The 24675-nt window shown below is 42.1% G+C and overlaps 1 protein-coding gene and 1 pseudogene across 2 annotated transcripts in view; one reads left to right on the top strand and one right to left on the bottom strand.

The window, feature by feature from the left end:
• Positions 1 to 453: 453 nt before the first annotated feature.
• Positions 454 to 24675, top strand: part of RFXAP (regulatory factor X associated protein) — a 77998-nt gene continuing 53776 nt past the window's right edge. The window contains exons 1-3 of the mRNA XM_081083510.1: positions 454 to 1149; positions 9484 to 9591; positions 15848 to 15954. Coding sequence (XP_080939636.1) covers positions 667 to 1149; positions 9484 to 9591; positions 15848 to 15954 — 698 coding nt within the window. The 5' untranslated portion in view covers positions 454 to 666. The remainder of the gene's footprint in view (positions 1150 to 9483; positions 9592 to 15847; positions 15955 to 24675) is intronic.
• On the bottom strand, positions 8205 to 8457 carry LOC308513445 (small ribosomal subunit protein eS27-like; annotated as a pseudogene). The gene has a single exon. The product of its transcript is annotated as a small ribosomal subunit protein eS27-like (transcript).

Below are 24675 nucleotides of genomic sequence, written 5' to 3'. Positions count from 1 at the left end.
GATCCCTAGGCCTGAGACAACCAATCATGTGTCTCTCCCACATCAATGCTTCCCGCCCCCACCCTCTCTCTTTCTTTCCTCTAAAATATGAATGGAAAAAATATCCTCTGGTGAGGATTAACAAGAGTAAACCATTTAGCTCTCAACAAGTATAACTTGGACCCAGGTCTGGCCCACTCCCTCCCCACTATACCATTTTCAGATTGTCTCTGCCTTCACCCACTGCTATCTGGTAGCGCCACTAAATGACACTACTACATGCCTGGCCGCCTCCACAGGCCGCTGGACCAGCACCTGCGCAGTCAGTTCTGCCGGCAGCGCTCAGCCCCGCCCCTAAGAGACGCCCCGTCCCCTGGTGAGCCCCAGCGAAAACACCTTTACCATTGGTCTGCGCAGCCGCGCAGGCGCAGTTCGGGCACCACCGCGGGCCCCGCCCCTTTTCCTGTCGCCTGTCTTTTGAGTCTGGTTTGCGAGGTGACGTTGGAACCCGAGGGTGCGGAAAAGCTGGGTTGTGGACCCCCGCCAGGTCTCAGCACCACGGAGGTGCCGGGTGTTGCCGAGGGCGCCGGTGGTGCGCTCCGCCCCGGGGCCCCAGCCCCTGCGCTGGGCCCGGCCCTGGCTCCAGCCCAAGGCCAGGCTAGGGCCTCGCAGCTCACCTTCCTGGTGATGCGTCCCTGCGGAAGGCAGGAGGAAGCTGCGGCCGACAGCGTCCTGAGGCAGGCTCCTGCCCTGGGGGGCAGTGCCGGGGCGGGTAAGCCTATTAGGTATCCTTGTGAAGCGGCGGGGGATGGAGAGGAGGAAGCAGGGGAGGACGAAGCCGACCTGCTGGACACTTCGGACCCTCCGGCGGGAGGCGAGAGCACGGCTAGTTTGGAGGACCTGGAGGACGAAGAGACCCACTCCGGGGGCGAGGGCGGCAGCAGGGGAGCCCGGAGGCGGGCCAGCGGCGGGGGCAGCATGTGCAAGACCTGCACTTACGAGGGCTGCAGCGAAACCACGAGCCAGGTGGCCAAGCAACGCAAGCCGTGGATGTGCAAGAAACACCGCAACAAGATGTACAAGGACAAGTACAAAAAGAAGAAAAGTGACCAGGCCCTGAATTGCGGTGGAGCCACCTCAGCTGGCAGTGCGGGGAACGTCAAACTGGAGGTATTAGACTTTAGCTAGGGTCTTGGGGAGTGGGAGGGGGGAAAAAGCAATCCCACTCTGTGCAAACCTCATTTCCTGCCCCTGCCCACTGGCCCTGATATGGACCATGTTGCTGTGGCTGGACTTGAGGCTTGAGAGTGAGTGAGTGCTTGCCTTAAAGTTTATGCAGACGTGTGCAAAGCCTTAATAGTTCTGTTGCATCCTTTTGATAGATGAATAAATTTCAATGAAAGTGATGTTGCACATCAGAAAAGATGTAATTTCTAAGGTCTGGGATATGTACTGGAAGGACAGATAGTAAATGGCTGATCCGGTTCATCACTAAAGGAGCAGGCAAAGAGACAGGAACCCAGATGAAATTGGTACTTGGGAGAAGGCAGTCTCTTACTGTTTTCACTACCCTGTCTATTGTCAGTATCCTGTTTTGAGTATCAAGGTTCTTAGTACTCTGCTCCCTGTACCCCTATACTTAATACCCTATTCACAGTAAACCCATGCTTAGTCCCCTGTTCTCACTACTTTTTTTTTTTTAGTACCTCTGAAGAAAAATAATTAAATAATAATGGGGTATAAGCCTCAGAAGATTTTTAGATTGTTTGAATTGAACTGTGTTGACAGTTAAAGTCAGTATGCTGAAGTTGGACTGCTGACTGCAAATCTCCATTCTATCATTTCTTGGCCATGTGCCCTTGAACAGGTTATTAAACATTCTTAAGCTTAAGTTTCTTCATCTGTAAAATGGCTGTTAAAATAGTGCCTAGTTCATAATGTTACTGTGAATATGTGAGGTATTCCATATTGAGTGTTCACACAGTGTCCAGCAGATAGTAAAAGTCAATAAGCCTTAGCTATTATTGGTGTCACTAGAGGCCCGATGCATGAAATACGTGCAAGAGTAGGCCTTCCTTCCCCCGGCTGCCGGCACTGGCTTCCCTCTGGCACCCGGACCCGGGCTTCCCTGGTAGCCTCGGCTTCGTCTGGAAGGATGGATGTCCGCTTAATTAGCATATTACTCTTTTATTATTATAGATTATTAGTGGTATTCTTTGAAGTTATTACAGATAAGCAGATACTTCATCCTGTGTGTTTTCCAATACTTCTTCAGTGCAGAGAAAACTTGAATTTTGTTAAAAGTGATTCAGAAAATAACTTTCAAAACTGAAAGCTGTCCTAGAATGTATTTTAAAAGTCTTTAAATTTCTTAGTTTTTGGCTGGACTTGAACAGCTGCCTCATTGCTCACATTTTAGATTTTGCAATTGTTTACAAATGTAATGTTCTAAATATTTCTAATATCTGAAGTCACCAACATGTACTTAATTCACAGATTAGAGTCTTCTGACTTCTCATTCTCTTTTATTCCATTGAGTCCTTATCTGTTTAGAGTAAAAGGACTCCTTTTAGAATTTGATGAAACCTAATGCACCCTTTTCCCAGAGAAATGCACATATGTAGGTATTTAATTTTCATACACATTCATGGAGTTCAGGATGCCTGTGGATCTTAGGTTTAAAATCTGCCCTATCCATATCCTTGTAAAATGCAATATTTTACCATGTTTCGGATTACAAGGAATTATGGAAATAAACATCTCATTTATTACAGAGTGAAAGTCAGGTAAGGATGGTCGTTTATCTTTTTGTATATTCCAAAAGTACCCATTCACTTCATAGTTCATTACAGAGAGAAGATAATATACTTCTTTTCACTTTTCAAGAAAGACGTTATTTACCTGTAACTATTGTATTTTTTTAAATGGCCCAGCATTTCCACCTACAGTTTGAGGAAAATGTATATAAGGTAAATTGATACTGGATTACAGTCTCTCCCCTCTTCCCCCCCCCCCCCCCAAAAAAAAAAATACAACCTTAATAATGTTCCTTTTCAAAAATAATTTGGGTGATTTGTTGATGGTAGCCATTCAACAGGTGTGAGGTGATGTTTCATTGCCATTTTAATTTGCATCTCTGATAATTAGTGACTTTGAGCATTTTTTCATGTTTCTTGGCCATCTGTACTAGTATGTCCACTTTAGAGAAGTGTCTGTTTAGGTTCTTTGCCCATTTTTAATTGTATTGTTTGTATTCCTTTTGTTAAGTTGTATGAGTTTCTTATATATTTTGGAAATTAACTCCTTATCAGATGTATCATTGGTAAAATACAGTGGGCTCTCTTGTTGTTTTGTTTATGGTTTCTTTTGCTGTGCAGACGCTTTTTACTTTGATGTAGTCCCATTTGTTTATTCTCTCATTGTTTCCCTTGACCTAGGAGATGTATGGACAAACATATCTATGAGAGATGTCTGAGATTTTGGTGCCTATGGTTTCCTCTAGGATTTTTATGGTTTCACAACTTACATTTAAGTCTTTTATCCATTTTGAGTTTATTCTTGTGTATGGTGTAAGTTGGTGGTCTAGTTTTATTTTTTTGCATGTACCTGTCCAATTTTCCCAACGCCATTTATTGAAGAGTATTTTAATTCCATTGTATGTTCTTGCCTCCTTTGTCAAATATTAATTGAGCATAATGCCTTGGGTTGATTTCTTGGTTCTTTTTCTGTTCCATTGATCTATTTGCCTGTTCAAAAGTGCTGGCAAGGATGTGGAGAAAAGGGAACCCTAATACACACTGGTGGGAATGCAGACTGGTGAAGCCAGTGTGGAAATCAGTGATCCCACTTCTGGGAATATATCCTAAGAAACCTGAAAAACCAATCAGAAAGAATATATGTATCCCTATGTTCATAGCAGCACAATTTACAATAGCGAAGATCTGGAAACAGCCCAAGTGCCTGACAGTAGATGAATGGATAAAAAAGCTGTGGTACATTTACACCATGGAATACTATGCAGCTGTAAAAAAGAGACAGCTTGGAAGGATTTGTAGAATATGATTCTAAGTGAAATAAGCCAGTCAGAGAAAGACAAGTATCACACGGTCTTACTCATATGTGGAATCTAACAAAATAAACTGAACAAAATAGGTCCAGAGACAGCAGCATGGAATAGACTGAGGAATCTCAGAGGAAAGGCAGGGGTGAGGTGTGGTGTGGGAAAAGATTAACCAAAGAACTTATATGCATATATGCATAAGCCATGGACACAGACAATAGTGTAGTGAGGGCGGGGGAGGGTGGGGAGGTGCATGGTTTCAATGGGAAAAGAAAAGGGGTCATATGTAATACTTTAAACAATAAAGATAAATTTTTGAAAAGAAGGTAATCATAAACAGTAATAATAAAAACAAAATGGAAAAATAAACCATAAGATTAAACTTCAAAAATATTACAATTTGGGGATGATTTAGGGATGGTAATTAATTGCTATAAGCAAGAAATAATAGCATACTATACCATTTGTGTTATATTTTCAGACCCTTTACCAGTTGAGATTTCAAGAACTGTATGTCTTTATCTTTATTGAACTGAGTGTAAAGAAAATACCAGTGACAGTCTGGATAGAATAAGGGCCAACTATATAGACTGCTTTAGTAGTAGAGAGGAGGATGGATCATTGTAGGCTGAGACACTCTGGGAAGGCCTTGCAAAAAAAAAATGGTAGTTTAAGTCAGAAAGGGTGGCTACTTATGCTTAATCAGCTACGTTTCGTATGTGCCATACACTGCTAAGCTGTAAATGAAACCGCACAATGGGATAGGTACTGTCCTATATACTAAAAGCCTAATATGTTAAGTGTCCGGTCGACCGGTCAGCCATTCAGCCAATCAAAGTGTAATATGCTAATATGCTAAGGCCGCTCAACCGCTCCCTATGATGTGCACTGACCACCAGGGGGCAGACGCTCCGACCAGTAGGTTAGCTTGCTGCTGGGGTCTGTCCGATCGGGACTGAGCGAGACAGGCCGGACACGCTCTGGAGCCCTCCTGTGGTCCCTCCCTGGCTGGCCAACCTCCCGTGTCCTTCCTTGACCCCAATTGTGCACCGATGGGGTCCCTTGGCCTGGCCTGCGCCTTCTTGCAATCCAGGACCCCTCTGATGTCAGAGAGCCGGTTTCGACCTGATCCCGCAGGCCAGGCCGAGGGACCCCACTGGTGCACGAATCCATGCACCGGGCGTCTAGTATTTTGCATATGTGGAAACAGGCACAGAGAGGTAAAGGAACATGGCTTAGCTCAGTGGTCACCAAGAGTGGTCCATGGACCACTGGTGGTCTGCGATATCCAAAAGGTTGGCGACTGCTGGCCTAGATGATAGACAAGTACTCAAACCCAAGTACTTGATTCTAGAGCCTTCAGTCTTAACCCATACTGCTTCCCTAGAATTTTGGTAGGTAAAAAGAAAGGCACATTTTAGTAAAGAAATGAAAGTGGGAATATGAAGACACTTTGAAACAACAGCAAGTGGACCATTATAGCTAGAGTAGGATATTTTGTGTGGAAAAATACATGAAAGACAAATGTGGAAAGAGGGTTTGAAGCCAATTTTTGTATGGTATTGAATGCCAGGCTCTAGGGTTTGGATTTGGAGTCTTTAAATGAAGGTTTCTGTTTAGGGAGTTACTGGGATTCCTACTTTATTGGGGTGAATTAAAGTCAAAAGCCTATAGCTGTATAGACTCTTTAGGGAGATCATTATATAGGGTGTCCCAAAATTCACGCAAGATTTGCAATTGAATTGAATTGCAAATCTTGCTTGAATTTTGGAGCACCCTATAGTAGGAACTCATAGCTGATAATGTGGGTCTTCTGCTGTAGTTTGAGCAGCAAGATTAGAAATTAATGTATTTAAATCAGCATTTTTTACACAAATCAAGGTTAAATAAGGAACACATCTATCTATATATCTACATATAAAAGCCTAAGTGACTGGCTGACCATTTGACCAGTCAACTGTCCAGTAGCTATGATGCGCACTGACCACCAGGGGGCAGACACTCAATGCAGGAGCGAAAACTACAGGCATGGAAACATGGAACAGACTGATGAATCTCAGAGGGAAGGGAGGAGAGGGGGAGGTTGTGAAGAGATTAACCAAAGATCTTATATGCATATTAGAGGCTCTGTGCATGGATTCATGTACCGGTGCAGTCCCTCGGACTGGCTTGCAGGGATTGGGCTGAAACTGGCTCTCCAACATCCCCTGAGGGGTCCTGGATTGTGAGAGGGTGCAGGCCAGGCTGAGGGACCCCACCGGTGCACAAATACATGCATCGGGCCTCTAGTGTGTGTGTGTGTGTGTGTGTATGTATATATATATATATATATATAATAGTTCATGTATCTAAAAATTGTGCTATGTGAGAGACACATGAACAGGGGATAAAAGAATTAACCTGTAGGGTTGTAATCACTTAATATCTAAAAGGCTATCATATCAAAGAGGCAGTAGATTTATTTTGCATAGTTCTGAAGAAACTAGGACTTAGGAGAAACTCACAAGAGTTATGTTATTTCAGTTGAACCTAAGTAAAAGCCACCTAAATGTTAGAGCTTTTCAAAACCAAATGGGTTGCCTCAAAAATTGGTTAAGCTTCTTAGGACAAAAAGCATTCAAAATCTTTGAAAAGGGAATTTCAGTATTTATAAAAGTTGGACTAGACAATTCAAGGTTATTTCCACTATAACCTTCTATGATTTTGTGATATTAACATTCTGAATTCACATAGTACTTTGTCAGGGATTATCCAGAATACAGGATACTCTGCCATCAAATCAATTTCAGCATTCCATTTCTCGTGCATATAAAAACATGTTTCTTACCAAGAATTGTCTGACGCCACGTGGGTTTCTAAACTGATGTTCTTTGCAGATTTTTGTGAACATTTGAATGACTTAAATGTTAAATTAGAAGGAACTGGCAAGACACTTGATGTTATGTTTGGTTACATAAAGGCTTTTGAAAAGAAACTGGAAGTCTTTAAGAGGGATGTGGATGGTGAGAGAGTTAGATATTTCCCAAACCTCAAGAGGCACATCAAAGACCTCCCAAAAGATGACAGAACAGACTGTCAAAGCCTTCAAAAGCTGTTTTTAAACATCATCGAGTCAACTATTGAGCAGTTCTTCTCAAGATTTGTGAAATTCAGAGAACTGGAAGAGACAGCAAAATTCATGAGGTTTCCAGACAGCATGAAACTGGAGGAACTAAACTTACAAATGTTTTCATGGATAGACATGGCTGACTTTGAAATGCAGTTGATTGAATTTCAGAGTAGCTCAATTTGGAAGCAGAAATTTATTGTCCTTAGAGTTGACTTGGAAAACATTGAAAAAAAGCGATTAGAGACGGGAGTACCAGAGAGAAGTGTCGAAAACGAACTATTGAGGGCTTGGAATGCCATTCCAGAAAATTTTTTCTGTTTAAAAAACTTTGCAACAGCGTCACTCTCCATGTTTTCATTCACATACGCTTGTGAATCTTTGTTCTCAGTGATGAATTTTGTTAAGTCTCGTAATAGGAGTAGCCTGACGGATGAAAGTAGTAGCTCGTGCATATCTCTAAAGGTCACAAAATATAAACCTGATATAAAATCTCTGTCATCAGTGATGCAGCAGCAAAAGTCCCCTGATAATATCAAACGGAGTCATAAAGGTTCCTGTCGGACTATCAGTGTACATGTATACATTAAAAAATAAATGTATTTTTATCATCATATACTGTGTTTTCATCACTCGAATGAATTTTATTATTTCTTGAAGGTTCTTCACATACGTACACCTTAAGAGATATCAAGTAGGCGTAACATGTTCTCAAAAAATTAGGGTTGGCACGCAGAAGAATTTTGAGTCAGAGATTTTGCTGGTTTTGGCACACACTCACAAAAAGGTTGCCCACCCCTGTTATATAGGATGATTAACCAATGTTTTCCCAATAAGTTTAATGAAAAAAAAATTAGTACCATAGATAAAGTTAACCCTTTAAGGAAAGAGGAAGGGAGAAGTTACTTTTGCTTTTCCTGGGTATTAGAATACTCTTTTTATAGTTATTTTTTTGTTTTTACACTTTGAAGCCTAAATTGTTTAGGGATTTAACATTTTTTAAAAGTCCAGAATGTGTTCATTGGGATGGTACCCCACTCTTCTTGATTCGAGGTGCTTTTATTGCTGCTTCCTTCTGAAGGAGCATCCTTCTGTAAGCCTTGCTTTTCCTCTTGTAGGCTGACAGAGACCAGTGGAGCAACCAACACACAAAACTACTGTTTGTGTATAGCTAAAGACAGGGGTGATTTTAAAGTATCCTGGGCATTTCACATCCATGAAGTAATTATTGGGGCTCTGCACCAGGGACTTAATTGTGTTTCCTCCTCTCCTCTTCTGGAAAGGGATAAAGGAGTTCATTAGCAAGAGGCATATTGTCATGGGGAGGTTGTCACCACCAGAAAAGGGGGGATTGAACATTTTAAAAACACGTTGGTAAACTTCTCATAATGAAAAAAGTAAGGGATATTCTAATAGACAATTCAGAGGCCAGTAGAGTAAAGCCCAAGAGGAAAAAACAACAGTTTTGATAACCTAAATGAAGAGCAAAGAGATAGGTAAACTCACAGTAGGCATGACTATACAATAAGACATTTATAGTTTTATATTTGTTTAGTCAGAATTTTTGGATGTGGTCCATACTATATCATGTATTGAAAATGTTTGAGTCAACTAGAACAATACACCGTATTTTGTTATGCCAGGAAAATTTATGTGTTTAAGATTCTATCAGATAACTATGGGTACATATTTGGTAGGAAGTGCTACTGGTTTTGTTTGGGTAATGATGTCATAATGTAATTTTAGGACTCACCTATTTTGTTTATGCTAGTGTTTTCCAGTCTTCTTCAACACCAGTTTGTCATTTTCTCCTTAAAACTTTAAAATTTTGAAAGCTTTGTCTGTCAGTGGTTGCTTTAAGCAATATTTTACTGCCTCCCCCCTTATTTTTTGTTGTTATTTGGACAGAAAAGTGCCAGTTAGAACGTCTAATACGTAAGTTGCCTTTGAGTTCATATATTCAATCCAAAGGCAGGCAGACTTTGTTTTGGCCTGGATAGCTTTCTATGAAGAGAATGTTCAGTTTGTACTAGGCATTTTTTATAAGATTGACAATAGCTCACAAATAACTCTTTGTACCCCTCCCCACCACTTCTGCCCCACTATTAATTTTAAGACCCTTAAAGATACTGAAGATCCCAGGTTTGAAATCCTAGAGGGAGAGGGAGTGAGGAGTGTTACATTAACTTAATTGTCAACATTTTGCCTATTACTTGTCCAGGGACTGGACAAAAAGGAAGAGAATCAAAGACCTGTTTACTTCATCATTGAAATGGCTGTAATCATGAATTACTTTGGTAAATGTTAATCCTATTTGCGTTTTTATAATTTATTCCAGGAAAGTGCAGATAGCATTCTCTCAATTGTTAAACAAAGAACAGGAGCTTTGGGGGATCGTCCTGCAAGACCTACACTTTTAGAGCAAGTGTTAAATCAAAAAAGATTGGTAAGTATCTGTTTTAAAGTAGTTACAAATCTATTAACAAAAGTTGTTTGTTATAAATGGAAAGTTTAGATTTTTAAAATTGTTAGACTGTTCATCAGAATTGTGCCTCTACCTGAATGCTCATAATGCTCTCCCAAGAGTATATGAGTGGGAATTTTATTTTTAAGTTCTTTCGTTGTTGTTTTTATTTGTTTGTTTTAGAGAGAGACAGACAAAGGAAGGGAGGTGGGGGAGAGAGAGAGAAAACATCGATTGGCCCACTCCTGTACACCCTCTGCTGGGAATGGAGCCTGAAATCCAGGCGTGTGCCCTGACGGAATGGAACCCACGACCTCTCAGTGCATGGCTGAGCAGGAATACTTTTAATCCTATATCTTAATTGCCTAAGCCTGGATATCTGAGCAAGCTGGGATTTTAAAATAGATTTCTTATACTGAATTCTGGGGTTTGTGGAATAATGCTTTAACGGTGTTGAAATATAATTATACCAATATTTAATAAGGATCTCTATTATAAATTTGATAGAAGATATCAGAACTCAGGAGAGATTACTCAATAAATACTGGAATAATTGGATAATAACTTGAGAACAAAAAGAAAAGACACTGTAAATGGAAATAAATTCCTGATAAAGGTTTTTTTAATTAAAAAAATAGAATTAGGACTTTATCTCAAAAATCCGGAATGGAAGCTCTGGCCCTTGTGGGTGTTGTCCCATGCACAGAAAGATTGCCAGTTCAATTTCCTGTTAGGGCACATGCCTGGGTTTCGGGCTCAATCCCCAGTAGGAGGCATGCAGGAGGCAGGAGGCATGCAGGAGGCAGCCTATCTATGTTCAGTTCTCACATAGATGTTTCTCTCTCCCTCTCCTTTCCTCTCTCAAGAGAGACTAGTAAGGATCTGCTTTTAAATAGTTATAAAAATCAATAAAAATATTTTTTAAAAATCTGGAATGGGAATTTTTTAGTTTAAAAGAGATAGACAAGAAGATTATAAATTTGACTACATAAAAAATGCTAAAGTAAATAATGGTGATAAAAATAACAATGCACTAAAGTAAAAAATGGTGGTAAAAATAAAAATGCATACTTAAATAAGGAAAAATATCTGTAGCAAATATAAAAAAAACTATGGTTAACATTTTTGTTATGTGAAATATAAGTTACTGAGGAAAATATTTAGCTTCAGTACATTGCAAAAGATATAACAAGGAGGAAAAAGCAGAATTTCTACCATTAACTTATATACAAAGGTATACAGCAGCGGGTCTCAACCTGTGGGTTGTGACCCCTTTGGCGGTTGAACGACCCTTTCACAGGGGTTGTCTAAAAGCATCCTGCATATCAGATATTTACATTACAATTCATAACAGTAGCAACATTACAGTTATGAAGTAGCAACGAAAATAATTTTATGGTTGGGTCACAACATAAGGAACTGTATTTAAAGGGCCAGAAGGTTGAGAACCACTGGTAAACAGTAATGCAATATTGATAATACAATAAACCATAACCATAAGTGGAAACAATTTAAATGATAACACAGTGATGTTGAGGGTTCCATGAAATGGGCAATCTAATTTTGTTCTGTTGATGGCATCATATATTGGCACAATGCTTCTAGAAAGCAGTTGAACACTGTGTATCAGGAGTCTTTAAAATGGGCATCCTCTTTGACTCAGAAATCATATTTACTGTAAGGACGTTCACAGAAAATAAACCCTAAATATGGGTAAAGTTAAGCATAAAGATATTGCCAGAAATGTATTTATCATAAATAGTAAAATCCTATCTAATAAAAGACAAAAGGGTAATTAACCATACCTCTGCTACACTTCCCATTGGCTAATCAGGGCAATATGCAAATTAACTGCCAACAAAGATGGTGGCCAGCAGCCATGCAGCTGAAGTGAGCAGGAGGCTTGCTTGCTCCAGTGATGGAGGAAGACAAGGTTCCCCGCCTGCCACGGCCCAGCTCTGAGCCCGAAAGCAACAATGTTTCAATTATAGAAGCTAAACAAACCCCAGATACCTGCTTTCAGCCCGCCTTGGCCTCAGAGCTGGGGGCGCCAGTGATGGCAACAATGTTTCAATTATAGAAGATAAATAATCCCAGAAAAAAAGAAAAAGAAAAAAAGGAGAGGCTCGTAGCTTCAGTCCCGGACAGCCTGAAAACGGCTCTCAGCCACTCACCCAGACTGGCCAGGCACCCCAGTGGGGACCCACACCCTAAAGGGGGTATGGCCAGCCTGAAAACAGCCATCAGCCCCTCATCCAGACTGGCCAGGCACCCCAGTGGGGAGCCCCACCCTGAAGGGGGTGTGACCAGCTGCAAACAGCCATCATCCCCTCACCCTGCCTGGCCAGGCACCCAAGCGGGACCCCCACCCTGATTCGGGACACCCTTCAAGGCAAACCAGCCGGCCCCCACCCGTGTACCAGGCCTCTATGCTATATAGTAAAAGGGTAATATGCAAACTGACCCTAACAGCAGAAAGACTGGAAATGACTGGTCACTATGACACACACTGACCACCAGGAGGCAGACGCTCAATGCAGGAGCTGCCCTCTGATGGTCACTCGCTCCCACATGGGGGAACTCTGCTCAGCCACAAGCCAGGCTGATGGCTGCCAGTACAGCGGTGGTGGTGGGAGCCTCTCCTGCCTCCTCAGCAGTGCTAAGGATGTCCGAATGCAGCTTAGGTCTGCTCCCCGCTGGCAAGTGGACATCCCCCGAGGGCTGCCGGGCTGGCAGAGGGATGTCTGACTGCCATCTTATGCCCAAATCCCCGGGGAGCAGGCCTAAGCCAGCAGGTGGTCATCCCCTGAGGGGTCCCAGAGTGTGAGAAGGCACAGGCTGGGCTGAGGGACCCCCGCCCTCGAGTGCACAAATTTTTGTGCACTGGGCCTCTAGTAGTAGTATAAACAACCTAAATGCTCAACAGTTTCATAACAATTAAGAAGACTGATGTACATTTATTTAATAAAATGTTGGGTAGTTTTTACAACTAAATTTTAAATAAAACTAATAAATAGAAAATGTACTGTGCTATAATGTTACATTTTAAAATTAGTATTTAATGATAGTATTTCTATTTTATCTTTTCAGTTTATCTTTTTCAATTTATTGGAGCCATAGTTTTATTTTTTCATCAATTTTTTTTTTATTATTAAATTAAATCTTTATTGTTCAGATTATTACAGTTGTTCCTCTTTTTTCCCCCCCATAGCTCCCTTCCACCTGGTTCCCCTCCCACCCTCTGCCCTCACTCCCCCCCGCCCCCCCCCACTGTCCTCCTTCATAGGTGCAGGATTTTTGTATAGTCTCTTCCCGCATCCCCCACACCCCTTTCCCTGCCAAGAATAGTCCACTCCCTTTCAATGCCCCTGATTCTATTATAATCACCAGTTTATTCTGTTCATCACATTACTTATTCACTTGATTTTTAGATTTGCTTGTTGATAGATGTGTATTTGTTGTTCATAATTTCTATCTTTATGTTTTTTCTTCTTCCTCTTTTTAAAGGATACCTTTCAGCATTTCATATAATACTGGTTTAGTGGTGATGAACTCCTTTAGCTTTTCCTTATCTGTGAAGCCCTTTATCTGACTTTCAATTCTGAATGATAGCTTTGCTGGATAAAGTAATCTTGGTTGTAGGTTCTTGCTATTCATTACTTTGAATATTTCTTGCCACTCCCTTCTGGCCTGCATAGTTTCTGTTGAGAAATCAGCTGACATTCGTATGGGTACTCCCTTGTAGGTAACTGACTGTTTTTCTCTTGCTGCTTTTAAGATTCTCTCTTTGTCTTTTGCTCTTGGCATTTTAATTATGATGTGTCTTGGTGTGGTCCTCTTTGGATTCCTTTTTTTTTTTTTTAAATATATTTTATTGATTTTTTACAGAGAAGAAGGGAGAGGGATAGAAAGTCAGAAACATCGATGAGAGAGATCGATCAGCTGCCTCCTGCACGCCCCCCAGTGGGGATGTGCCTGCAACCAAGGTACATGCCCTTGACCGGAATCGAACCCGGGACCCTTGAGTCCGCAGGCCGACGCTCAATCCACTGAGCCAAACCGGTTAGGCTGGATTCCTTTTGTTTGGGGTTCTCTGCGCTTCCTGGACTTGTCTGTTTCTTTCACCAGGTAGGGGAAGTTTTCTGTCATTATTTCATCAAATAGGTTTTCAATATCTTGCTCTCTCTCTTCTTCTGGCACCCCTATAATTCGGATGTTGGTGCACTTGAAGCTGTCCCAGAGGCTCCTTACACTATCTTCGTATTTTCGGATTCTTTTTTCATTTTGCTTTTCCGGTTGGGTGTTTTTGCTTCTTCGTATTTCAGATCTTTGACTTGATTCTTGCGCTCCTCTGGTCTGCTGTTGGGAGTCTGTATAATATTCTTTATTTCAGTAAATGTATGCTTGATTTCTATTTGGTCCTTTATCACAATGTCGAGGGTCTCACTAGATTTCTTGAGGGTCTCATTAAGTTTATCAGCGGTTTCTAGAAAATTCTTCAAAAACCTTAAAGTGTGGTTTTGAACTCTATATCCAGTAGTTTGCTTTCCTCCGTTTCTGTCATTTGTGTCCTGTTTCTTTGTCTCGGCATTTCTTATGCTTTGCTGTGTCGATAGAGTGGCTTTCTGTGCTAAGTGTCCTATAGGGCCCAGTGGCTCAGCCTCCCCAGTTACCTGAGGTAGACACTCTTGGTGCACCCCCTTGTGGGCTTTGTGCACAGTCTTGTTGTAGTTAAGCCTTGATTGTTGTAGTTAACACTGGGAAGGATTGACCTCCAGGCCAATTGGCTGTGAGAATCAGCTGTTTCTGCAGTGGGAGAACTGGCTCCTGGATCTCTAAGGAGGTGCTAATCTAGCCTCTGCCTGAGGCTACTCAGCAGAAGCCAGCTGTGAAGCAATGCAATTTGCCCTGGGGCCTTGGGCCAGCTGCAGTTTGTTAAGTAATTTTCAGATTACAAAGGGCCGGGCCATTCATATTTCCTAAGCCTCTGTGCACGGCTTGGGCGGGGCGGGGTCCCAGGGGATCAACAGGGCGAAGCAGCAGTTATGGCTGCTCTCAGTCCTGTCCTCAGAGGCCCGGGCAATCGCTGTGAGCACCTCTGAGAAAAAGCTGCCCTCGAGTTCCAACCGATGCCAGACAGTCCCGTTCCTCCAATATGAGTCAGGGTCCCCAGAGACTCACCCGGAACTGGAGCTCAGAGGTTGAGACTCCCTCCCGACTGAAAAAGACAACCGTGTCCTCAGCCACCAGCCTTCTCCGCATGGACCTCCGTACCTTTGTATTTTACTTCCGCCCCCCCGCTGGCCTGGTCACCCCTCAGGGCCCCCCCACTGGCGTGGTCGCCCCATGCAGCCTGCTGTTCAGTCATTTGGTCATCCCTCACTAACCCCCCTGCTGGCCTTGTTGCCCCACGCAGCCTGCTGTTTGGTCGTCCGTCTGGTTGTTTCGGTTGTGATGGCCCCTGGCTTTTTATATATTAGGATATGATTACAACTGTATTTTAAAATGAAATATGTACAAAAGTATTGGCTGTTTTAAAGCAGTTGTATTCTTTCTTTTCAGAAATTTTGGTAATCTACCTCTCATTACACACATACCTATATTTAAACACTCACACACCAAATAAATACACATAATTTTTTGTTTCTTCAGAACGACTTAGTAGGTTCATGGGAGAAATTTGAGTTCCAATACCAGTCTTAAATGTATTTGCAGTGTCATTTAACTGCCATTTTCACATGTGGCCTCTTTTCATTTTCCTTGCTCAAAACCTGGGTCAGTGCTATTGGCTATTTACTCTTACGTTTTATAGAGAATATATATGCTGGCATCTATAATAATAAAAGAGTAATATGCAAATTGACCCAACAGCTGTCTGGACAACCTTCCAGGCAACCTTCCAGATGAAGCCGGGGCTGCGAGGGCCTACTCTTGCATGAATTTCATGCATCGGGCCTCTATATCATATAAAACATTTCCTTTGTGTACAACGTCACCAATAAGATCAAATTTTACCCAGTTTTTAGATTTTAGTATTTTGATGTATGACATCAAATTTTATTACTTTACAGTTTAAATGCAGTGTATACGATGCAAACACTAATTTAGGCATGTTTTGTTTTCTAAGCATATTGTATCTTGTGTAGGGACATAGCAGTAATGTCATAGCATGTTTACAGTCTAATCCCATAAAAATAATGCTATTAATAAGTATGTTTTTTTCTTTTTTCTTTTTAAGTCATTATTAAGAAGCCCAGAAGTGGTGCAGTTTTTACAGAAACAACAACAGCTATTAAATCAGCAAGTTTTGGAGCAAAGACAACAACAGTTTTCAGGAACATCAGTGTGAGGGAATTTATTATGAAACTCTACATGTTTTTTTATCTTATTGTAGTAGACAAAAATATTTTTATACTAAGATAAGTGGGTTAAGATATGCCAGAACATAAGCAGTTATTTTCCTGTAAATATATGTGTGCATTTGGGGATAAATAGGGATTGCACTTTATGCAACTGATCTTTTCAGATCATCATAAATTTGAAGAAATCAGCTTATCTTTTCAAAATAACATTTAATTACAATGTGTTTTTAACAAAATGTTCTGTCTTTGTTACTAAAGATTTTGAAGCAGTTACTTTCTGTGAAAGTTGTGAAGTTTTAATTGACGTTAATCTTGGATCTAACTCAGTGGTTTTCATCAAGGGGCAGTTGGAAATGTTATGGGTCTGTTTCACAGTGACTGTGAAACCTGCTGGCTTTTAGTGAATGAGCCAGGAATGCTACATGTTCTGCAGTATTTGGAATGGCCCTCTTAAGAAACACTGATAGCTACCTGTGATGAAAAAATGTGTTGGGGCACTTTTTGCAGTTAAGACTGGAGCTGTCAAAGAGGTAAGCATACTTTATATCTGTAGGGAAAGTTAAGTTGTTAAATATCTGTGAAATTAGGGTATATAGATCTGTTTTTAGTAATGTGCTAGTGAAACCTGAGAGGGATTAACAGTACACTGGAATGAATGCACCTCCACAAGTTCGCTTCTCTTTTTCATGTTACCTGTTAGTGTTAATCTCTTTTAAAGCAGACACTGTTGTGTGTTGAATTTGTAAACAGTATAGATGTAGTTCATCCTACCAGTGCCAGGACAAAATTATTTTTTTAATACTCATGTATTTTTCAAAAAGAGATCCTGAAAATAAGAATAACATTCCAGCATTTTGTCAATGTTTTTAAAAATTGAGCTATATTTAAGACTCTGTTATTCCTAAATAATGTTCAAAGAATGACGCTAATATATATAGTTACTTTTTCTGATATTTTTTTCCTAGGAAAACTTTTAAAAGGCAAGCCTATCAATAAGAGTAACAAATTACAATATGTCCAGTGTTAGGACAATAAATGTAGGTCTCTCAAGTTTAACTGCAAAAATGTGTTAGTTTCTTGGTTTTTAAGCTCTGAAATAGATAAGTTAAACTGAGTCATAGCTGTACCAAGAAGTACTTAAGGAAAGAAAGAATCTTTTTGTTCATTTTTATATGCTTTAGACTTGCATATCTGTGCAAAAACACTTTTACCAATATTATTCATTAAAGTTCACTTGTTGACCTTTGAGTTGTCTGATTCACTTACTCTATTCTGTAGTTGCTTCAGACTGGATACAGAGGAATTAATTTGCATTTGTAATTAACTGTTACTTGTTCTCTAGCTTATGGTGTTGGGAGCTTTATTGAATCCCTATAGGGCCGTGGTCAGCAAACTGCGGCTCTCGAGCCACATGCGGCTCTTTGGCCCCTTGAGTGTGGTTCTTCCTAAGCCTTAGGAGTATCCTAATTAAGTTAATAACAGTGTACCTACCTATATAGTTTAAGTTTAAAAAATTTGGCTCTCAAAAGAAATTTCAATCGTTGTACTGTTGATATTTGGCTCTGTTGACTAATGAGTTTGCCGACCACTGCATAGGGTAAGTTAACTTTTATGTGGGAAAAAAGTCAACTGTGCTTTTATAAATGGAATAGGAAGAATAGGAAAGGATGGAACGAGGCCAGTGAGAACTGAATTAAAACAAAAGGGATTTCATGTAATACTGAGAGGAGTGAGAAGCAGAATTAGGTAAATAGGGTACAGGGTGGAAGAAGGAGGAATCGTGGAGCTAGCTGAAACCACAAAATGTTTTGCAGAATAACAAGATAGCAGAAAAATAAGATGTTTTGAGACAAGGATGTTTTTCTTACAAGTGCAAAATAAAATGTTGCAAAACGGCCAGGAACTAATCAGAGAGTGGCACAGATAGACAAAAAATGGGCCTTTAGCCGATACAAGGGGAATAGCATAATGTTTTGGCGGCAACCCATTTGGATACCCTCCCTGAGCAGGGAGCCTGTGTTTGCTTGCAATAAACTCCTGCCTTGTTTGAACTCCTCTCCTTCATGGATTCATTCTTCAATTCCGTGAAACATGACCCTGGGAAGAATTCCTGCTCTCCGGTTCTGATATCAATATCACATGATTTCACTTACACATAAAATCTAATGAACAGAATAAACTGACAAACAAAATAGGTCCAGAGACATGGATTCATGTAGCAGACTGACAGATCTCAGAGGGAAGGGGGTGGGAAGAGATTAACTAAAGAATTTATATGCATATATACATAGCCTATGGACACAGACAGTAATGCAATGAGAACCTGAGTTGGGGTGGGCAGGGTTGGGTGGAGGAGAAGAGTTGGGAGACATCTGTAATACTGTCCACAGTAAAATGTAAATTTAAAAATTTGTATAGATTACCATCTTAAAGGGATTGAACTTTTATAGGTCAATGAAACAATTAGGTTTTTATTTATTTGAGTTAGATTTATTGTACTATGCCCCCAGTTTTTTATCCCTCCATATTTTCATGACTTATGCGATGTAATTTTGCTGCTTCTCCCACCAGGAGGTTGAGTTTCTTTACCTACCTCTTAAATCTGGAGGACTGAACTTGTTTTGGTTAATAGAATGCAGAGGAAATAATATAATGCCAATCTGAGTAGACTTTCTTCCAAAGGTTTTGAAAACTTGTGCTTGTTCTTTTAGAACCCTACACAACTACCATGGTAACAAGCCTAGCCTGTTGGATAATGAGACACATGGCCCAGTCACCTGTTGTACCAGCCAATAGCTGGTAAACAGCCAGACATGTGAGTGAAGCTATGCTAGATAATCTGTCCCCAGCCAGCCTGCCAGCTGACTGCAGATACATTAGATACCAACTGAAATCAGCCAAGCCTACCCTAGATTGGCAGAACCACCCAGCTGACCTATAGACTTGTGAGCAATAATAAATGCAGATGATTCTAAGCCACAGAATTTTGGAGTGGTTTGTTATGCAGCATTCTGAGACAGTAGATAACTGATACAAAATTTAGTGGCTTAAATCAATTTATTCTCACAGTTCTGAATATGACATATTATTGGTTCTGTAAATGCTTTCAAGTTTGGTGTGCTAGACTGCACTTTTCAAAGATGGCCACTACAAAATCTTCTACCCCACATGCTCCTATGCAATGTGGTCCATTAAGAACTGGATTTTAGCTCAGCTAGCGTGGCTCAGTGGCTAGAGCATCTACCTATGGACCAGGAGGGCATGGTTTGATTCCCCATCAGGGCACATGCCCAGGTTGTGGGCTCGATCCCGTGCATGGGGCATGCAGGAGGCAGCCAATCAGTGTTTCTCATAATAGATGTTTCTCTTTCCCTCTCCCTCTCTGAAATAAAAAATATATTTTAAAAAAACAACAACTGCATTTTACTTTTTTACCCCCTTGAATCTGGGCGGGCCCTGTGACTCCTTTGACAGAATATGGCAGAAGTAATGCTGTGCTAATTCATTTGAGGCTAGCAGAAAGGAGATATAAGTATAAATGCAGTATATTTATAGTGATAAAGGAATTCACTTCTTCCATTTTCCAGCAAAGTAATCAGCTAATATGGAGCGAGGGAGTTGATAATAAAAGGCTTTAGGAAAAAGGGAACAATTAGGAAGATAATGGAAGTCAGTGAGAGAGACCTGATATATTTTATCCTTTCATAGTAATATAATTTTTGGTTGGGAACATAGTCACACAATAATATAGCTGATTCTCACATAAGATCTTACCAAAGAATCCAGAGACAAATGATTTGTGGATGATTTCATTTATATGTAGTACAAAAGTAGGTGAAACTATTATTGTTAGAACACAGGAGTGGTCACCTTTGGAAAGATATAAAGGGAGGGTTCTGCGGTTCTTATAATACTGTACTCTTTTTCTTTTCTTTTTTTTTGGTCCTGGATGCTGGTTATGCATTTTTGTTGTCCATAAAAGTTTGGCAAGCTATACATTTATGATTTTTGCACTCTTCAGTATATATTTTTTATTTCAATTTTAAAAGATTTTAAGACTATCATCAGCCCTTGCAACAGGATATGGCCATGTAAGTTATGGCCAATGGGAGAAGAGAGCCCATTTCCCCTCTTCATCCTGCTGCTTGGAATATGGACAAAGCAGCAGATCACTTGTAGGACAAAGGAGGGCAATTCATTGGTGAAGGTGGAACAAGATAGAAAGATCTTGTGTCCTTGGTTGGCCTTGAGGAGCAACCACCATACTAGCCTGGGACCCCCTGTTTTTGGGCTACTAAGTAAAAGAGCGATAGAATATCTTGTGTCTGCCATAGTTATTTTAATGTGTATTACATTCAGCCAAACCTATATCCTAAATAATACTATAGTGCCGGGGTTCATGTCCCAGCATCAAGAAGGGTTCAGGAATCTGGAAAAGGGGCTACGCATAGATGACATAGGAATCCAGAGACTAATAAAGAGTCTGGAGACGAGATATAATTTTGAAAGGCATTGGGGGTCAGAGGACCTTCAGCTAAAGGAACTGAAGAGAGTGCCTCCTTGTCTAGGACCTTTGCTTTTATTAACAATTTGTCCTAAGGCAAGGTGGAGATAATACACTTCATAGGGTAAGGTTTCAAAGGGTACAGAAGCATTGTCAGTTTGGGGAATAGCCTACGGCTGTTCAGGTGTTTGGCCAGTAGGAGGCAATAACATGTAGATTAAGATGCCCTTTAACTGTCTGGCAGCCACAGTTTCCTATTCAGGTTTGGGGAAATGTCTATAACCATTCCCAATAGGTGACTACATGTGTGACTCAACCCTGTTGAGTCCCCAAGTTTCATCAACCTTTTGATGAAACTCTTAAAATTATGACATGCTGGAATTGGTCTACGGCACTATAGGTAAAAGGATTGATGAGAAGCATCAAAGATTTGGCCTCCTAGAAACCAGTAACCTATAATGGCAATCTGCAGTTACGTGACACTATTTCATAGGGCTCAACCAGCCATAGTAGCAGGAAAGAGAGATTGCAAGCTTATCTCGAATTCATTTAATGGAAGATGTATATAGGATGCTTTAAGACAGTACTTTCAGTAATGGATGATGATGTTCTGTCTTAGCATAAAAGATACAAGGACAACATGGAATGCAGTTTTCTATGACAGTGTAGAGAAAGTGTGGGAAGAATGAGAAAAGCATGAGATATTTAAGGTAGGAAACAAATTGTACTAATTACAATGCGTTAGTGAATGACTGCCCCAATTTTTATTATACTCTATAACATGTATATCAACAAATTAAACACTCTGAAATCCTCAGTTATAGAAGCATTCCCAGGCTTTCACTTGAAGAGCATGATGTGGAAAGAGTGAATAAATAAGCCTGTAGGATTTAATGACAGAAAAGTCACCCTCAAAGGGCTCATGTCAGGGAGAAACCCAGAGTGATTTTGCTTTAAGCTCATAGACCAGCAGCTCTAGAGTATTGCAAAAACTTGCTAAAAAGTGATAATGAAAGGGAAAGGAAAGAAATAAAAGTATAAAAGATGTTTTGCTATACGAGTAGTTCAACTAAACTACCAATGGAGAAAAATGAGACAACCAACTAGTTGGTCCTCAAATGAAGTATCTGACAAAGGCATTATTGGCCAGAAATTATAAGTGAACTGTAGATTAAGGCTTACTTATAACTAGGCAAATACAGTCAAACCTCAGTTCTTTTTTATATATATATACTAGAGGCGCGGTGCACAAAAATTTGTGCACTCAGGGGGCAGGGGGGGCCTTCAGCCCGGCCTGTGCCCTCTCGCAGTCTGGGACCCCTCGGGAGATAACGACCTGCTAGCTTAGGCCTGCTCCCGGGTGGCAGGGGGCAGGCCTAATCCCTAGGTGCAGCCCCTGGTCAGGCTCAGAGCAGGGCCTATTGGGGAATTGGGGAGCCGCACCCTGTCATGCACAGAGCAGGGTGGATTGGGAGGTTGCGATGCCACCCTCAGTCATGCTCAGGGTAGGGCCGATTGGGGCGTTGGGGCACCGCCCCCTGTCACACTCAAGGCAGAGTCGATGGGGAGGTTGTGGCGCCACCCCCTGTCATGTACAGAGCAGGGCGGATCAGGGGGTTGGGGCGCTGCCCTCTATCACCCACAGAGCAGGGCCCATCAGGGGGTTGGGGCGCCTCCACTCTCACACTCAGGGCAGGGCCAATGGGGAGGTTATGGCTCTACCCTGTCACACACACAGCAGGGCCCTTGGGGGGGGGGGGTGGCGCCACCCTCTATCACCCACAGAGCACGGCCGATCAGGGGGTTGGGGCGCCACTACTTTCACACTCAGGGCAGGGCCGATGGGGAGGTTATGGCTCTACCCCGTCACACACAGAGCAGGGCCCGTGGGGTGAGGGGGTTGGGGCGCCGCACCCTGTCACACACAGAGCTGCAGGGTGATCAGGGGTTTGGGGAGCTCCCCCCTATCACGCACAGAGCAGGGCCGATCAGGGGGTTGGGGCACCTTCACCTGTCATGAACAGAGCAGGGCAGATAGGGAGGTTGTGTCCCCGCCCCCTGTCACACACAGAGCCACAGGGCGATCAGGGGGTTTGGGCGCTGCCCCCTGTCATGCTGATCCTGGTGCTGGGAGGCATATTACCCTTTTACTATATAGAATAGAGGCCTGGTGCATGGGTGGGGGCTGGCTGGTTTGCCCTGAAGGGTGTCCCAGATCAGGGTGGGGGTCCCCACTGGGGTGCCTGGCCAGCCTGGATGAGGGGATGATGGCTGTTTGCAGCTGGTCACACACCCTTCAGGGTGGGATTCCCCACTGGAGTGCCTGGCCAGTCTGGGTGAGGGGCTGAGGGCTGTTTTCAGGCTGGGACTGAAGCTCCCAACTGCTCCTTTTTTTTATTTTTATTTTTTTTATTCTGGGCCAGCTTTAGCTCTGAGGCTCCAGCTCTTAGGCCTCCACTGCTGAAAGCAGGTATCTGGTTTGTTTCGGTTCTATAATCGAAACTCTGTATCAACTCCAGGTCTGAGATCCCGGCTAGCTGAAAGCTGGTTTCTGGGGTTTTGTTTACCGTCTATATTTGTTACAATGTTTGAAACTGCAGACTCAGAGGCCTGCAGCGGCAGGCGGGGAATGTTGGAGTCCTCCATCACTGAAGCAAGCAAGCCTCATGTTAGTTTCAAGCTGCCTGGCTGCCGGCTGCCATCTTGGCTGACAGTTAATTTGCATATCTCCCTGATTAGCCAATGGGAAGGGTAGCGGTCGTATGCCAATTACCATGTTTCTCTTTTATATGTATAGATTAAGGGTGAGATTTCAATTTATTGGTAACTTTTGAACCTATACAAAGCTGGCACTTTAGGACCTTGACATTTGTAGTGTTGAAGGTGCTCTGTGCATCATCACACATGTTCTGCTGTCTTTTTAACCTGAGGACAAAAGAGCACTGACTGGTATCCTATATGGCACCCCTCCTCTTCACACCCCATCAGGACCTACCACACTTGCAATGGCACGTGTGTGTGTGTGTGTGTGTGTGTGTGTGTGAGAGAGAGAGAGAGAGAGAGAGAGAGAGAGAGAGAGAGAGAGAGAGAGAGAGGCGAGTCGTGGGGGAGGGAGGCGCGGTGAAGAAAACGTGTATAGTTGTAGAAATCTGACTTCACAACCATTATTTCTACCAAAATGCTTAGCCTTCTCCATATGGCACCCCCTAATCCGTTTTGTTTTCTTGAGTTTCAGAACCTAGTATTTTATTTTAGTTTGTAATGGTCATATAGCGATTGAGATTATGTAACAAAAAGGAAAACATGAAAAGTCCCACCTCAACCTTGGAAGCAACCTGCAACCTCTCCTCCCGGCCAAGGCGGTTAAATTTCCGTGCCGCCGGCTGGGTCAGGAAGCAGGGACCGCACAGGCTTAGCGCACCTTCCTTTCTCTCTACCACTCCAGCTCCTGCTGGTCTCTCCTGCTCTCAAGAGGCCGGGCGGCCGCGGGCTTCGGTACCCCGCCCTCCCTCCTCCGCCCCACCCGCCCATCGCACAAAGCCCAGGGAGACCCGCGCGCGCGCTGCGGGCCCCACGGACAGGAAAGGCGGCCTCGCCTCCACGCGCTCTCCCAGGAGCAGGCCCGCGAGCGCGTCAAACCTCAGTTCCTGAGCATCTCCCACATAGAACAATTCGTTTCTCAACCACGTTCATGGAACAATGTCTCAGTTGTCGAAAAAACTGATTCTCCAGCTGACAACCCTTTCATGCGGATACCTGTATGATCAGTCACATGTCTCTCAGGTGACAAAGGACAGAATGCGAAAGTATGAGTCAGTTTACCACTACACCTCATTGTTGTTAACATCTCAGGAAATTGTGCTGTAAATATTTTCATGTTTTTTTATTTTTAAAACCACTTATTATTAGATATGTACAGTAAGTCACCATGTGTCCTAAGAGGGTTAGTGATAGCAGCAAAGTGAAAAGGAAAGTTGTGCGAACAATGATAGAGTTTAAGAAGGAAATAATTGCAAAGTATGATAGAGGTATTTGAGTGTCTGATCTGGCTACCCAATATGGCATGGTAAAATTGATGATTAGCACAATTTTAAAATATAAAGAGGCCATCAAGAGTGTTCATGTTACTAACAGTGTGAAAGTGCTCATGAAACAACAATCACAGGCAATTCAGAAAAGTTAAAATGCAATCATTTGGGG

Source organism: Myotis nattereri (assembly GCF_964212035.1).
Source record: "Myotis nattereri genome assembly, chromosome: 2".
Lineage (NCBI taxonomy): Eukaryota > Metazoa > Chordata > Mammalia > Chiroptera > Vespertilionidae > Myotis > Myotis nattereri.
The sequence above is the reverse complement of the archived record's forward strand: the minus strand, read 5'-3'. Positions and strand labels throughout refer to the sequence as shown.